Source organism: Orcinus orca, chromosome 1 (genome assembly GCF_937001465.1).
Source record: "Orcinus orca chromosome 1, mOrcOrc1.1, whole genome shotgun sequence".
In the NCBI taxonomy this organism is placed as follows: Eukaryota; Metazoa; Chordata; class Mammalia; order Artiodactyla; family Delphinidae; genus Orcinus; species Orcinus orca.
This window is the reverse complement of record NC_064559.1, coordinates 28,105,917-28,120,031: the sequence shown is the minus strand read 5'-3', so window position 1 is coordinate 28,120,031 and position 14,115 is coordinate 28,105,917. Positions and strand designations below refer to the sequence as shown.

Here is a 14,115-nt window from a genome sequence, read left to right as displayed (position 1 = left end):
CCTTAACGACTTAACGCCAGTGTGTCGATCTCTCTCTGTAGCCGCGCCTAAGAAGGACTCTTCAGAGCCTGGATGGTGTTCTGTGCGCTGACAATGATGAGGACGCAGAAAGAGCTAGCAAGTAAGTCGCGGGGTCTCCTGTTCTGTTACGCGATGCGGCTCAGCGGCAGAAGCTTTAGGTTACAAGAGAGATGTCAAAGAACGTGCACTCCCAGAGATCAGGTTTTACTCCCTTGTGGTATATTCTTCAGCAGGAGGAACCAGCGCTAATTGGAGTCTCACGGGGGATGAATCTTGAGATGGGAAAGCAAGATAGACCTGAAATAACTTGTTCTTGGGAAGCAGTAACGTCTGCAGCAATACCTGGGATAGTGTTAAAGGGGAAACAGAAGCCCACTCACTAAGTTAGACTCCTACCCTCCTCCTGAAGAGGGCCAGGTAGATATCAGGAACGGTGAAAGTAGTCAATAGAAACAAACCAGATAGGCGAGGGGCGGGACCTAACTCCATGGTGGTGTCAGAAGAGGAGAATTTAACGCAAAATGTTAAAAATTAATTTTAACATAAAACAAGGGAAACAATAATAGTATATGTTGAACTTCTAAAACAATTTTAAGATATTTTGGGATGACAGAATCAACATTCTTTTTTCTGCATTAAGTATATCTTTGTTTCTATAAGACAAGTGAATAAACAAATAAAAGGAAAAACCATATAAAAATACTGAAAGTGAACTTGGAGTTAGCAAACTTCCCAGGTATTCTGGGAACCTGATATTTCTAAGGCTAATGTCCCAAATTCCCCAGGATTAGACTGTGAGAAGCCCCGCTTGTGCTTCCGGATTGATAAGGAGCCATAAACGTTTGTTTGCTCTCAGTGCACATACTCAAGATTTCCAGCATTTGAATCGGTGTGTACATCACTACAAAGAATTTGGCCATGAACCAATTATCCACTTTGCTGTTCTACAGAAATATTACATTGGTTTTAAAACTCCCACCTTAGTTGACGATCTTTGGTAAGAGGTTGCTTGTAAGTAGCATTCGTGGTCACGTAATCACCAGTGCGTGTTTTCTTTTTCTTCAGGTTGTCCTCTGAAGACGGAGAAGAAGCGTCTGCTTATTTCTACGAAAGTGACGACTCTCTTGAAACCAGAGCACAGGCCCCTTCCTCGGGTGAGATGGACTTGCTGGGCGAGATCCTGGACACGCTGAGCACGCACAGCCAGGACCAGGGGAAGCTGGCGGCGGCCAGGAGCCTGGACTTCTTTAGGTCGATGGACGACATTGATTACAAGCCCACGGTGAGTCGATTTTCCAACTGGTAAAATTAAATGAACAGTTTCTCGCACTCACTGTGATGGCTTTTGTCATCACCTTAGTTGGTAGGAGCGTTTGACCTCAGATAAGTGTCAAAACTCCAAAAATACTGTAAGAGTTAATCATTAAGAATTATTTCTAGTAACAAAATTCCAGCATTTTCCCTTTTATTTATGCAATTCTGGTGGTTATTGTCATTAATTGAAATTATTTTGTCAAGCAGTAGTATTTTCCTACAACCTAATTTTATAGTTGTCTTTTCTGGGGAACTTTTAAACGTGAAATGTTCCCACTTTTTTTCTGTATTTTCTGGATGTTCAAAAAAGTTTTAATAAATGTATTAATTCAAGTAATGTTTCATTGTATTGCTTTAGAAATAATACTTTAAACAGATTCAACTGGCTGCTTTAAGAACACAAGAGAGAGAAGTATAAGTAATTTCCACTCTGTTCTGATGGTAATAAATTCCAGAACTTGGCATTGATTATATAATATAGTTTGTCTGCTTGTTTTTTGTGTTATTTTGAAGGATTGTTTTGCAAATCCTTTTTATTTTTCAGCTTTTTTGTAGTATAATGACAAATAAAAGTTGTGTACATCTAAGGTGTACAACTTGATGTTTTGAAATGCTGACCACAGATGAGCTAATTAACATATCCCTTATCTCACTTAGTTACCTTTTCTTTGCGGTGAGAGCACATGAGATCTACCTTCTTAGCAAAGAACTGTGGTCACCGAGCTGTACATTCGGTCCCAGCACTTTTCCCACCTGCACGACTGAAACCTGCCCCTCCAGCATCTCCCCATCTCCCCACCCCCCATCCCCCTCTGGTGACCCCCATTCTACTCTCGACATCTGAGTTTGACTATTTTAGGTTCCACATGTAGGTGAGCTCATGCAGTGTCTGTGTTTCTCTGTCTGGCTTATTTCACTTAGCATAATGCCCTCCAAGTCCATCCATGTTGTCACGAATGGCAGGATTTCCTTGTTTTTAAAAGCTGAGTAACATTCCATGGTGTATACGTACCACGTTTTCTTTACCTGTTCGTCCATCAATGACATCTAGGTTGTTTCCATAGCTTCACTATTGTCAATAATGCTGCCGTGAACACGTGGGTACAGCTGTATTGTCAAGATACTGATTTTATCTTCTTTGGATACATACCCGGAAGTAGGTGTATTATAGATTGCTGGATTGTATGGTAGTTCTGTTTTTAGTTTTTTGAGGATCCTTCACACTGATTTCCACAGTGGCTGCACCAGTTTACACTCCCACCCGCAGCGTGCGACGGCTCCTTTTTCTCCACACCCTCGCCAACACTTAGGGTCTGGTTTGAGTTTTATAGGTGATTGAAAGGTGCAAGGGCCTGGGCACCCGTATCCATCTCACTTCATTCCTGTTGAGGGCGCCCTGGGAGGTGTTCAGAGCTAACTGTCCATGCTTCATTTCCTCTGGGAGGGACTTTGAGTTCCCAGCCTTGAAAGATACTGATTTCAAAATGGAAAACAGTACTGCTGAAGTAATGCTATAATTTTCTTCCATTTTTTCTAAATGCGCTGTTTCTTCTCTCAGAATAAATCCAACACGCCCAGTGAGAACAACCTGGCCCTGCTTTGCGGTGGTTCCGGTGACCAAGCTGAGTGGCACCTGGGGCAGGACGACAGTGCCCTCCACGGCAGGCAGCTCCCGCCCTCGCCCAGGAAGCGGGTGGCCTCCAGCGCGGGAACGGACTCTCTGTCCATCCTCAAAGAGGAGAACGGTGAGCGACGCCTCGGCGTTGGTGCCGCGAGCCGGCCCACAGAGCTGGGAGAGCCGGACCCCGCTCCAGGACTGGGTTTGCCGCTGGCTTCGCCCGGAGCTTCCCAAACAGAGAAGAAAGAAACACTAAGCCAGACTCCGGGTGATCCGCTGGTACCCAGCCTTGGGCGCCGTCCGTCTTTTGTTCCTTGGGAGAAAGAAGGGAAAGGAGCCAAAGAGACTTCAGAAGGTTCTGGACTGCTTCAGGAGGTGGTGTCGTTATGCCACGTAACATCTGCCTTCCAGCAAGACTTAAACATCTCAGAAGGAAAAGCAAGTGGAAACCAAGCTTAAATCAACAAATGAAGAGTCCGTCGCTTGCATCCAAGCTTCTACGGAGACATTTTAGGAGTCCCTGTAACCTATCATAAACAAGGATTGGTAGAAAAGACAACTCTTCCTACCGTCTAAACATTGTTTTTCATTTGGGACATTTCTCCCACTCGTCTGTCTCGTGGTATATAGATTTATCCACTGATTTTTAAATGTAAAGCTAACTCTTCTACTGTGCTCTTAAATCAGGTACTAGCTTGTATGTATGTTGAAAGTATATATTGAACATATGATTTCCCAGTATTTGGTGCTTAACGCCACTTATTTTATTTAAACGAAGTATACATCTAACCCTTGCACATAACCAGTAGCTACTGTACTAACCTGGTTGAGCATGAACTGGCCAAGATACCAAAACCTATCAGAACTAGCCTGAAACTGTTGACCAACTAACTGCCTTAATCTTAAACCTATATTAAGCATACTTACATAATTTATGGAATTGCAGGTAAATTTTGAAAGATAAGTTATAAGTGTTCTGCAGAGCAATAATGCCTTTTTCTATTCATCAAATCAAGGACAAAATTCATTTTTTCAAAGTTAAAAAGCTCTCTTCTGGACACTGCAGCCATGTTTTCCAAAAGGTATAAAGGTTCGCATTTACCTTACATGTCACTCAGCGAAATATATGAAGTGCTGGATTACAATGTGAAATTAATGACTTCTGTTTACAAATGACACTTTAAGTTTTTTCACAGTCTTTCTGTATGACTTTGCTAAAGTAGGAGTCACCCCCAGGAAGCCAAATGTGACATAAACTGTCCTGATAAAAAAGTGTTCCTATCTGTTTTTCCCTTAACTAATAATTCTCTACCAGAATGCTTCATATCATCTCAGATGGACTTCTTAAAATAATTGACGTTATATTTTGGAAGTTTCAAATTTATAGAAACCGTGTGGAGAAAGTACAGTGTCCCCATGTCTCCCTACTCAGTTTCCGCTGTTTTTCATATCCTGTGATGTCAGTGCAGTACGTCTTCACAATTCATGAACCATGCTCCATGCACATTTCCTTAGTTTTTCCCTGCCATCCTTCTTCTGTCCCAGAATCCCACCCAGGGACCACATCACACTTGGCTGCCACAGCTCCGTAGGCTCCTCTTGGCTGTGACCCTCTCTCAGACTTCCCTGGTTTTTGACGACCTTGACAGTTTTCAGGAGGACTGGGCAGATATAGATATGCTGTAGGATGCCCCTCTGCTGGAACTTGTCTGGTGTTTTTCTCATGATTGATTGATTGTAACGGGACGGTTGGGTTTTGGGGAGGGAGTTACAGAAGAAAAGTGCCGTCTTCATCATTACATCTTATCAAGGGTCCATGCTGTGCACATGATTTGTGAATGTCGATGTTGGCCTTGGTCACCAGGCTGAGGTGGCGTTTGTGGGGTTCCTCCCCTGTAAAGCCGTTCCTTCCCCTGCCGCTCCTACTGCCGTCTTCAGGAGGAAGTCGCCGTGTGCTGCCCACACTGAGGCTTGGGGCTCGTGCTTCCTCTCTGTGAGGGCACGGAATCCACGTAAATTACTTGGAATTCTTCTACATGGGACATCGTCTCCTGTCTCTCAAATTCACTTTCACGCTTTGAAGTTCACCTGAGAAGGAATCGTGCATTGACTGCTTGATGATTGGCTAGATAGACAGGAGTAATCAGGAAAAAAATCCAGTGATGCTATGGTTCATTTGTTGTTAGTATGTTCAATATATATACTCTATACGTCCCCACTCATGATTTTTGTTTACATTATCATTTTAGGAAAGGTGTTTGAGAACCCATTCAAGAACCCTCATCAAGACTGTGCTCTAAAATATTTACTGAAATCATAATTTAATTTTCAATTAAAATCCTGGAAGGGGGTTTGTTAAAAACATTGCGTAAAATATTCATTCAGGTCAGTCTTTAAATAATTTAAAGAAAATGACCAAGTTTTACTTTTCTAAAGTGCATTTCAAACTCTCAATGGATATATTTTGGGAGGACAATTATTCATTCATGTTTATGAAGGAAAACAAGGAAGACCTTGTTTTCCATATAAGGATAGATTCTGTATGTATTAAGGAAAAGGGTGTTTAATCCTTTTTTAAATTTAATCCTTTTTTTTAAACACAAAAGATTCAAGGTTCCTGTCAAATTTTGCTTTTATATACTCGTTACAAAATTCCATTTTATTTAATTGAAAGATATAAAAAAGTCCATTTATCAGAAGAGCTATTTTAAATAAGAAGGAAAAACTGTCACTCTGGTCGTTAATCTGCTGGGCAAATATTCTTCATAATTTTTGAAAAGAATGTAAAGCAGCCCTTTAATGTGAATATTGGAATGAGGTATTTTTCCTTCAGAATTCACTGTCTGGAGACTGGGATCATTGTGAGTGTAGCACAGGCACAATTTGGGTTTTGATCCATTTGCTTGATAAGTTTCAAGGCCTCAGAAATGTGAGTTTTTTTCCTGTCTTTTGGTCCCCTCACCAGATGTCTGACTGCACTGCTGTGTGTGGTGAGGGTATTCATCCACTGACAAGTCACATTTGTGTCAAGATATTTTAAACTGAATTTGTGCCTTATTTTAACATACAAAATCAGCTCTTATATTCCATGTTAGAAACAAAAGCAAAACCCCTGCATGTTATTCTTGGAAAAACTCCAAAAGACTAGTAGCAAGTATTCGTATTTCAAACCGTTAACATTTTAAGTATTCAAAGTCTGCTCTGAAACTAGACTTCCCAGTATTATGGTGGCTGTACAGAGAATGAAGTGACATTGAGGCGAGTTCTGAAATAAAAGTATTTTTCCTATCTTCACATTTTCTATTATAACTAAACCAAATATGTGTAAACTCTCCTGCTGTTTGAATTCTTTTTTTTTTTTTTTTTTTTTACCCCCAAGGAGCAACACCTGTTATACAACAGAATTGTATAAACAAATCAGACCTTTGGCTCTGAGGCCCAGTCTTTATGTGACCTCTAGACAAAGTCACAATTCTCCCCAAATCCCACTCTAGTTATTATCCTTTTGCCCTTGGGTATTGCATCCATGGTATTTCAGGGGGATAGAAGAGTCGTGTGTGAATTTAGGGGCTCTTGTTTTGTTAAGTGAGACTGTGTTAAGTGGTATATTTTGATGGCTACCTACTTTAGCATATTTTAGAAAGGCACCAAAATATAGCATGAGTACTTTTCTGATTAAAAATTAAAAACTCATTTAGGAACTATTTATCAGCTGTTGGTACTGGTCATACACAAGGTACAGTAACTGTGGACATAGGGAAATAAAAGAATTGGCCTGGTCCCTGCTGTGCAGGAACTAATTAAAAGGAAAAGGAATTGTAAATCCCTGTTAACAATAATAACGATAATGTATTTTGCTTAGAAGTTATTCAGCCAAGATTCTATCACCAAAAAAAGGCCTTTTAAAGCTGCTTAATATAAAACATGCTCTAAGTACAGAACCATTGTACCATTTCTAATTTGATTAACTTTCTCTACTGTTATACAAAGTACAGTAATGCTGCTACCTAGGATACCTACTTTTAAAGGCCAGATTCAGAGGCTCTTAGAAACTAAGTGTTCTTGTTTACCTGACTGTCCATCACCACTCTGCTCTCCTATCACCAGGCAGCGAGGCTCTGATGAAACCATGTCCCTTTGCACTACTTAGGGCCACGTCACTCGAATCAGGATTAACTGAGCATGCAGATGCATGTTGATGGGATCTCGTTTTACTGTCTTTACCTTGATAATAGCATTCTCTAGAAACAGCCTCCCCTCACACACACACATACACTTTTAAACTAAAACTGTCTGTGACAGTGCTGTTGTGAGGAGTTTGTGCTCGTATCCTAATAAACAGGACCCAGGAATGCTAATGAGTTCATCGTTTCTGAAGTAAGGTGAAGAAGTAGACTGCTGATAAAGAGGACAAAACTGTGACTATTCTCATAATTAGTAGATCTTCTTTTCTAGAAAATCTGAATTTTTCAGGAAAAGATTATTTTCATGAATAAATTTTCTAATCTGAATTCCATTTTGTTTAGCATACAATATCCTGATTCTGGGTAGATATTTGTATATCAGAATATAAATTGAAGAATGTAAAATGAACACCCAAACCTAATTCCCCCAGACCACTTCTTAATATATGAAATGCTTTCTACAAACTGTCAGTATTGACGTCTTTCCTCTGTCGAGCCCAGGAATCTGTTAGTGTCTGTTTCTTAAATCTTGTTTAAGAGGCAGAGTTGTTTTGAGCAAATCAGTTAACATTGTGATTTGGTCAAGGTAGGGAATTATGTGTATTTAGAAAGAAGCATGTTTTATTTTGAAAATAATAGGATTTTGTGCAATATTTTTTCTTGCATAATTTAGTTCATATAAATACATCTGCTTTTCTAGCAGATGCCTTAAGGTCATGTTTTTCAGTATTTGTGTAAAACTGTATGTAGCAACATTCCATGTGATTTTAGAGAAAACATATTCTTTATACCGTTGGCAGGAGAAATGTTTTTATTTAAAATAATTATGAATATTGCATTAATATATCATAACTGCCTCAGCAACAATAAATATGCAACAAGAAAATTCTGAACCTTAGATTACTATTGACAATACTGTTACTTTAAAAGAAATGTGTATAGTGCAAAATGCTGATTCTTCATGTGTACATTTAACAAATAGTTCTGTACCACATAAATCTAGATGGCATTTCTATGGTGATGACAAAACATATGTCAACTGTAATATCCTTTGTGATGAATCTTTGGTAAGATTTATAAAGGGCATTGCCAATACTTTTTGACTGTGTAAATTAAGTTAATTTTTGTATAATGTACAGTTTGTTTAACCTTAGAGCTTCTATAGATTTCTACTTTTGTTATACTTGAATGAGGCAGAAGCACTGTGGAAAATCTGTAGCTCTGGATGTGATATGCAAACATACCAAAAAAATAAAACAAGGTACTGAACAGCAAACTTAACCAGATGCTTTCTATCCAGAAAGCTATGTTTTTTCAAACCATACTTAAGTGAAGGAATTTAAAATATACAATCTTTTATCTTAAAAGATTGCCAAGTCACAAATGATTACCTCTTTGATATGATAAATCTCTGAGTCTCTTCGTCTCTGTGTTACTTCATGTTTTGGAAGAGAGCCTTGTTGAGGTACATTGACAAATCTGCCCTTTGGTTGATTACATGACTTTTAGGACAGGCCAGAATTAGACTCTGTGCATCCTAAATGCACCATGTGTGTTGAGTCACCATCCTTCACATAGTCTAGTTTCCATGTGGTTATTTTGAGAACCTTTAATAATCATATACCAAAAATGAGATTTCTTGAAACTGTCATGATTCAGTACTTAGAGCAATGCCTAAAACAACAAGTATGAACTGCCTAAAACCTACAGTTTAAAATGCATAAAGCTTTTTTACACAAAAGGTACATGAGAGGTTAAAAACTGAACTTTCCCAAAGCTTATTTCTCTTTCTTTAAATGAATAACTATTTGGAAGGACTGAAAAACTCGAGCTTTTTGCTAGCCATGGTGACTGGTATCCATACACACCTTCCCAGCATCAAGATGTGCGTCATTGTTCTTGCATCCTTGAGGCTACAGGATAAGAGTCATCTCTAAAGCTGACTACTATTGGGAGGACTTTGTAAAAGTATTGTTTGGGGAATTTTAAAAAATATATGCAAAAGTAAATATTGGATGAATGACACATTACCATAAAGTGCCCAACGATGCAGGTTTAAAATAAAGTTGGTCATAATCAAAACTGCCTGGTGGTGACTCTTTTTAATGATTGGCTATAGTGCTCCTGGGGAACTGTCGCAAGGACCCTGCATCTCCATCTCGTGACTGCTGCAGTGTAAACTGAGCCCTAAACCTTTCTGGCGGGTTTGCTGGGGAGGCATCTGGTCAGCTAATTTCATTGGGCTCTGAAACCACAGAAGAGGTAATCAGTGTCACTAAGGACAGCACAGCAGGTCTAGCCAAGCCAAACGACTGTTTACTGACCTTCACGTAAGAGTCGAGGACGGACAGGAGATGCTCCCAAGCCTGGGAAGATGGGCTTCTCATCCAGGGACTCTGAAGGTCCAACCTAGAGCAAAAGTCAAACTGGAAATAAGCACAAAATTTCCCTTGGGTGCAGAATTTCTGTGAATAATATGCTGAATTTTTCTTGTTTCCATAGCGGGAGCAAAGGTCTGACCCTGAGAAAGAGAGAATCCTTGGAAGCCTAAGATATAGCTGTGATTGATTTTGATTTTTAACACTTTGCCTGCCACTGTCATAGGGGTTAGTCTCAGTACCGCTTAGTGTCTGTGTCTAAGAAAGATGGTCATATCTTAATTTTATAGATTTAAATACAAAAACCCAATTGGATTTTCCTTATATATAAATGAAAGAGAATACTCTTTTTGGAGTATTATTTTGTAGTGAGTCTGAGAATCTTCTTGCCAGGAAGTAGCAATGAATTATAGGACACACAAAAATGTATACATTTATGGAAAATATAGTATTAACAGCATAAAAATTAAATAGTGTACTGTGGAAGTTTCTAGGTGAATTAAAACCTTCCCCAAGTTCTGTCATTGGTATGGTCCTGTTACCTAATTTCCCTGAAGCTTTATTTCTCTCTATTTAAAATAGAAGTGTCTGTTCTTAGGATGAATTCGTAATATTGAGACACTTTGTGTACATTGCAGCTGCCATATACAGTCTGCCCTCGGTATCTCTGTGTCCACAACCACAAATCCAACCAGCCCAGATCGGAAATACTTTTCTTTAATAATTCCAGAAAGTTCCAAAAAGCAAAACCTAAATTTATCCCCCACTGGCAACTATTTACATAGCATTTACATTGTATTTTACAACTATTTACATAGCACTTAACACTGTATTAGGTATTACAAGACATCTAGAGATTAAAGTACATGGGAGGATATGCATGGGTTACATGGAAATACTATGTCATTTTATATGAGGGACTTGAGCATCCTTGGATTTTGGTATGTGGCAGGGTGGGGGGAAGGGGTTGTCCTGGAACCAATCTCCCACGGATACCAAAGGATGACTATAATTTGAAGGGTAGAAAATATGCCTAAGTACCCGATTTCATTGGAACTGATGGATGTTTGGAGTATAAAACCATAAAATATATAAAACTATAAAAATCTTAGCTTTTGTCCAATCCAGTGGCTCTCAAACTTAGCTTTTCATTAGAATCAGCTCTACAGTTGAAAAAAACAAACCTGGACCATGCTCCTAGGGTTTCTGGAGAAGATGCTGTAATTAGTCCTTTGCAGACATGAAGAAACTGATGAACAAAGGAGGTAAGTAAGCCCTTAGCGTCTCAGAGCAACAGGTGGCTTGGCTGGGACGGGAGCCTGATGGTGGCTTCAGCCCCATGCTGTGGGGCAGGAATGCGGGACAGAAATTAAATGGCATGCCTAACACACAGTCTCTCCTGTAAGTATTGGACAAGGCTTTCTGACAAAATGCACTAGGCAAGTTTTAAATTTTGAGTACAGAATTTCCTGATAGATTTTTGGGAGATGGTATTAATTAATTGCCTTCTCCCCCCACTCCCCAGCTCAGTTAATTCAGTCTCCACTAACCCTTGTTTTGTGTACACGTGTTCTCTGTGGTACCTTTCCCTCTTCTTTTCCCTTCCTTCCTCTTAGTTTTATTGGCATGTATGAGAGCGGATAGGGCAGCCTCACCTTGATTATGCATGATAACACAGGGAACACCTGGTGACATAGCAATGTGGAGGAAAAGGAAAGGCATTACATGAATTTTTTTTATTGTGGCGCCCCTGTTATTGACATATAAAGTTTTTGAAAGCACCTAAATGTCCTTCTCAAAATCTCCACAGATGTTTATCTACTACTTTAAATTTTTTTCTCATGGTCAAGAACCAGCATTCAAGATAAACTACTTACTCTTCACTTTTGTTATTTTAAAATCAAACCCACTTTAAAAATGGAGACCATTTCATACTCATGGTGTTTTGTAGTAACACCATTTAAACATTAAAGCAATGTATTTAAAATTTACAAATTACTTTTTACAGCTGTAGTTTCTAATTTGAGGACTCAATTTGGAATATCAAAATACACTGACGGTATTCATTTAGTATTTTATCTAGTTTCCCCCAAAATATAAACTTAAAAGTATAATTTAATGCATTTTAACAAATGTACGAAGTCATCTACCCACTACCATGCTAAGACTTAGAACATTCTATCACCCAAAGACTTGCTTTGTGCTCTTTTGCCATTATCCCCTCCTCTTGATCCTGGCTTCTGGCCATCAATAGATAGTTTTGCCTTTTCAAGAATTTCACACAAATGGAATCATACAATATTGCCTTTTATGGCTGGCTTCTTTCACTTAGCATAGAGCTACTGAGATGTCTCCATGGTGTTGCAGGTACCAATGGTTTGTTCACTCTTATTGCTGAGTCTATTGCATTGTGTGGATAGGAAACAATGTATTCATCTGATCTCCTGTCCAAGCACATTTGATTGTTTCAATTTTAGGGTCTTTATGAATGACACTGCTCTGTACATGTGAATGAGTACAAGTTACTGTGATGACACTTGTTTTCATTTCCTTGAATTAATACCTAGGGGTGGAATTTCTGGGTCACACGATAAGTGTGTAACCATCAGCATGTGGGAGTTTCAGTTGCTCCAGTAATATGGAGCAATTCACGTAGCTTCATTGGAGAAGAGTATATTCAAATCTTTGACCCATACTTGTATTGAGTTGTTTCTCAATTACTGACTCAATTTGAGTAATTACTTAAATTACTGACTTGGGAAAAGTTTTTAAAATATATTCTGGATTTATTCCCATGCTGTGGGCAACTGAATGCTCTCAGGGCTCTCAGGTGCCTGCTTCTCCTCAACTACACAAAAGGAATCTCTGCTTGTTCTCTCCAGTCTGTGGATAGGGCTGACTAGATGTTGATACAAAATTCTTCAACCAGCGCTCCTAGTTGATGTTCTCAGTGTAGTTTGAATTAGCACTCTTGAGACATGAAGGAGACAAGATGGCAGAGTAGAAGGGCTTGAGCTCACCTCCTCTCACAAAACCACCAAAATCACAACTAACTGCTGAACAACCATCAACAAAAAAGACTGGAACCTACCAAAAAAGATACTTTACATCCAAAGACAAAGAAGAAACCACAATGAGAAGACAGGAGAGGCGCTTTCGCAATATAATCAAATCCCATACCTGCTGTGTGTGTGACCCATAAACTGGAAAATAATTATATTGCAGAGGTTCTCACACAGGAGTGAGAGTTCTGAACCCCATGTCAGGCTCCCCAGCCTGAGGGTCTGGCATTAGGAGGAGGAACCCCAGAGCATTTGGCTTTGAAGGCCAGCAGGGCTTGAGTTTAGGAGCTTCACAGGACTGGGGGAAAGAGAGCCTCCACTGCTGGAGGGTGCACACAAGATTTCACATGCACTGGGACCCAGCACAAACACTGACTCCATAGGAACCTGGGCTAGACCTACATGCAGGTCTTGGAGGGTCTCCTGGGGAAGTAAGTGGGGGGCAGCTGTGGCTCACAGTGGGGGCAGGGAAACTAGTGATGGAGGCCCCAGGAAATACTGATCAGCATGAGCTCTCCTAGAGGGCGCCATTTTGGCACTGAGAACTGGCCCCACCCAACAGCTTGCAGGCTCCAGTGCTGGGATGCCTCAGGCCAAACAACGAATAGGGTGGGAACACAGTGCCACCATCAGCAGACAGGCTGCCTAAAGTTGTACTGAGCTCACAGCTACCTCTAAACACATCCCTTGACAAGGCCCTGCTCACCAGAGGGACCACACGCAGCTCTACCCACCAGTGGGCAATCACCAGTCCCTCTCACCAGGAAGCCTGCACAAGCCCCTGGACCAACTTCACCCTCCAGGGGGTAGACACCAGATGCAAGAGGAACTAGGATCCAGCAGTCTGTGGAAATGAGACCACAAACACAGAAAGATAAACAAAATGAGGTGGCAGAGAAATATGTTCCAGACGAAGGAACAAGATAAAACCCTAGAAGAACAACTAAATGAAGTGGAGATAGGCAATCTACCTGAAAAAGAATTCAGAGTAATGATAGTAAAGATGATTCAAGATCTCAGAAACAGAATCGAGGTACAGACTGAGAAAATACAAATAATCTTTAACCAAGACCTAGAAGATTTAAGAACAAGCAGATGAACAATACAATAACAGAAATGAAAAACTACACTAGAAGCAAACAATAGTAGAAAAAATGAGGCAGAAGAATGAATAAGTGAGCTGGAAGAAAACATGGTGAAAATCACTGCCATGGAAGAGAATAAAGAAAAAAAGACTGAAAAGAAATGAGGACAGTCTCAAGACCTCTGGGACAACATTAAATGCACCAACATTTGCATTATAGGGGTCCCAGAAGGAGAAGAGAAAGGAACTGAGAAAATATCTGAAGAGATAATAGACAAAAACTTCCCTAATGTGGGAAAGGAAACACTTAGGTCCAGGAAGCTCAGAGAGTCCCATCCAGGATAAACCCAAGGAGGGACACACTGAGACACATATTAATCAACTTGACAAAAATTAAAGACAAAGAGAAAATACTAAAAGCAAAAAGGGAAAAGCAACAAATAACATGCAAGGG

General features: G+C 39.9%; 1 protein-coding gene across 7 annotated transcripts in view; it reads left to right on the top strand.

Moving 5' to 3' along the window:
* The window catches only part of DENND1B (DENN domain containing 1B), a 259,477-nt gene extending 250,258 nt beyond the window's left edge, over positions 1-9,219 (top strand). For all 7 annotated transcript variants that reach the window (XM_033416652.2, XM_049708637.1, XM_033416648.2 and 4 more), the window contains 3 exons: positions 42-121; positions 1,087-1,303; positions 2,894-9,219. In XM_033416652.2, coding sequence (XP_033272543.1) covers positions 42-121; positions 1,087-1,303; positions 2,894-3,412 — 816 coding nt within the window. In that variant the 3' untranslated portion in view covers positions 3,413-9,219. The remainder of the gene's footprint in view (positions 1-41; positions 122-1,086; positions 1,304-2,893) is intronic.
* Positions 9,220-14,115: the final 4,896 nt, after the last annotated feature.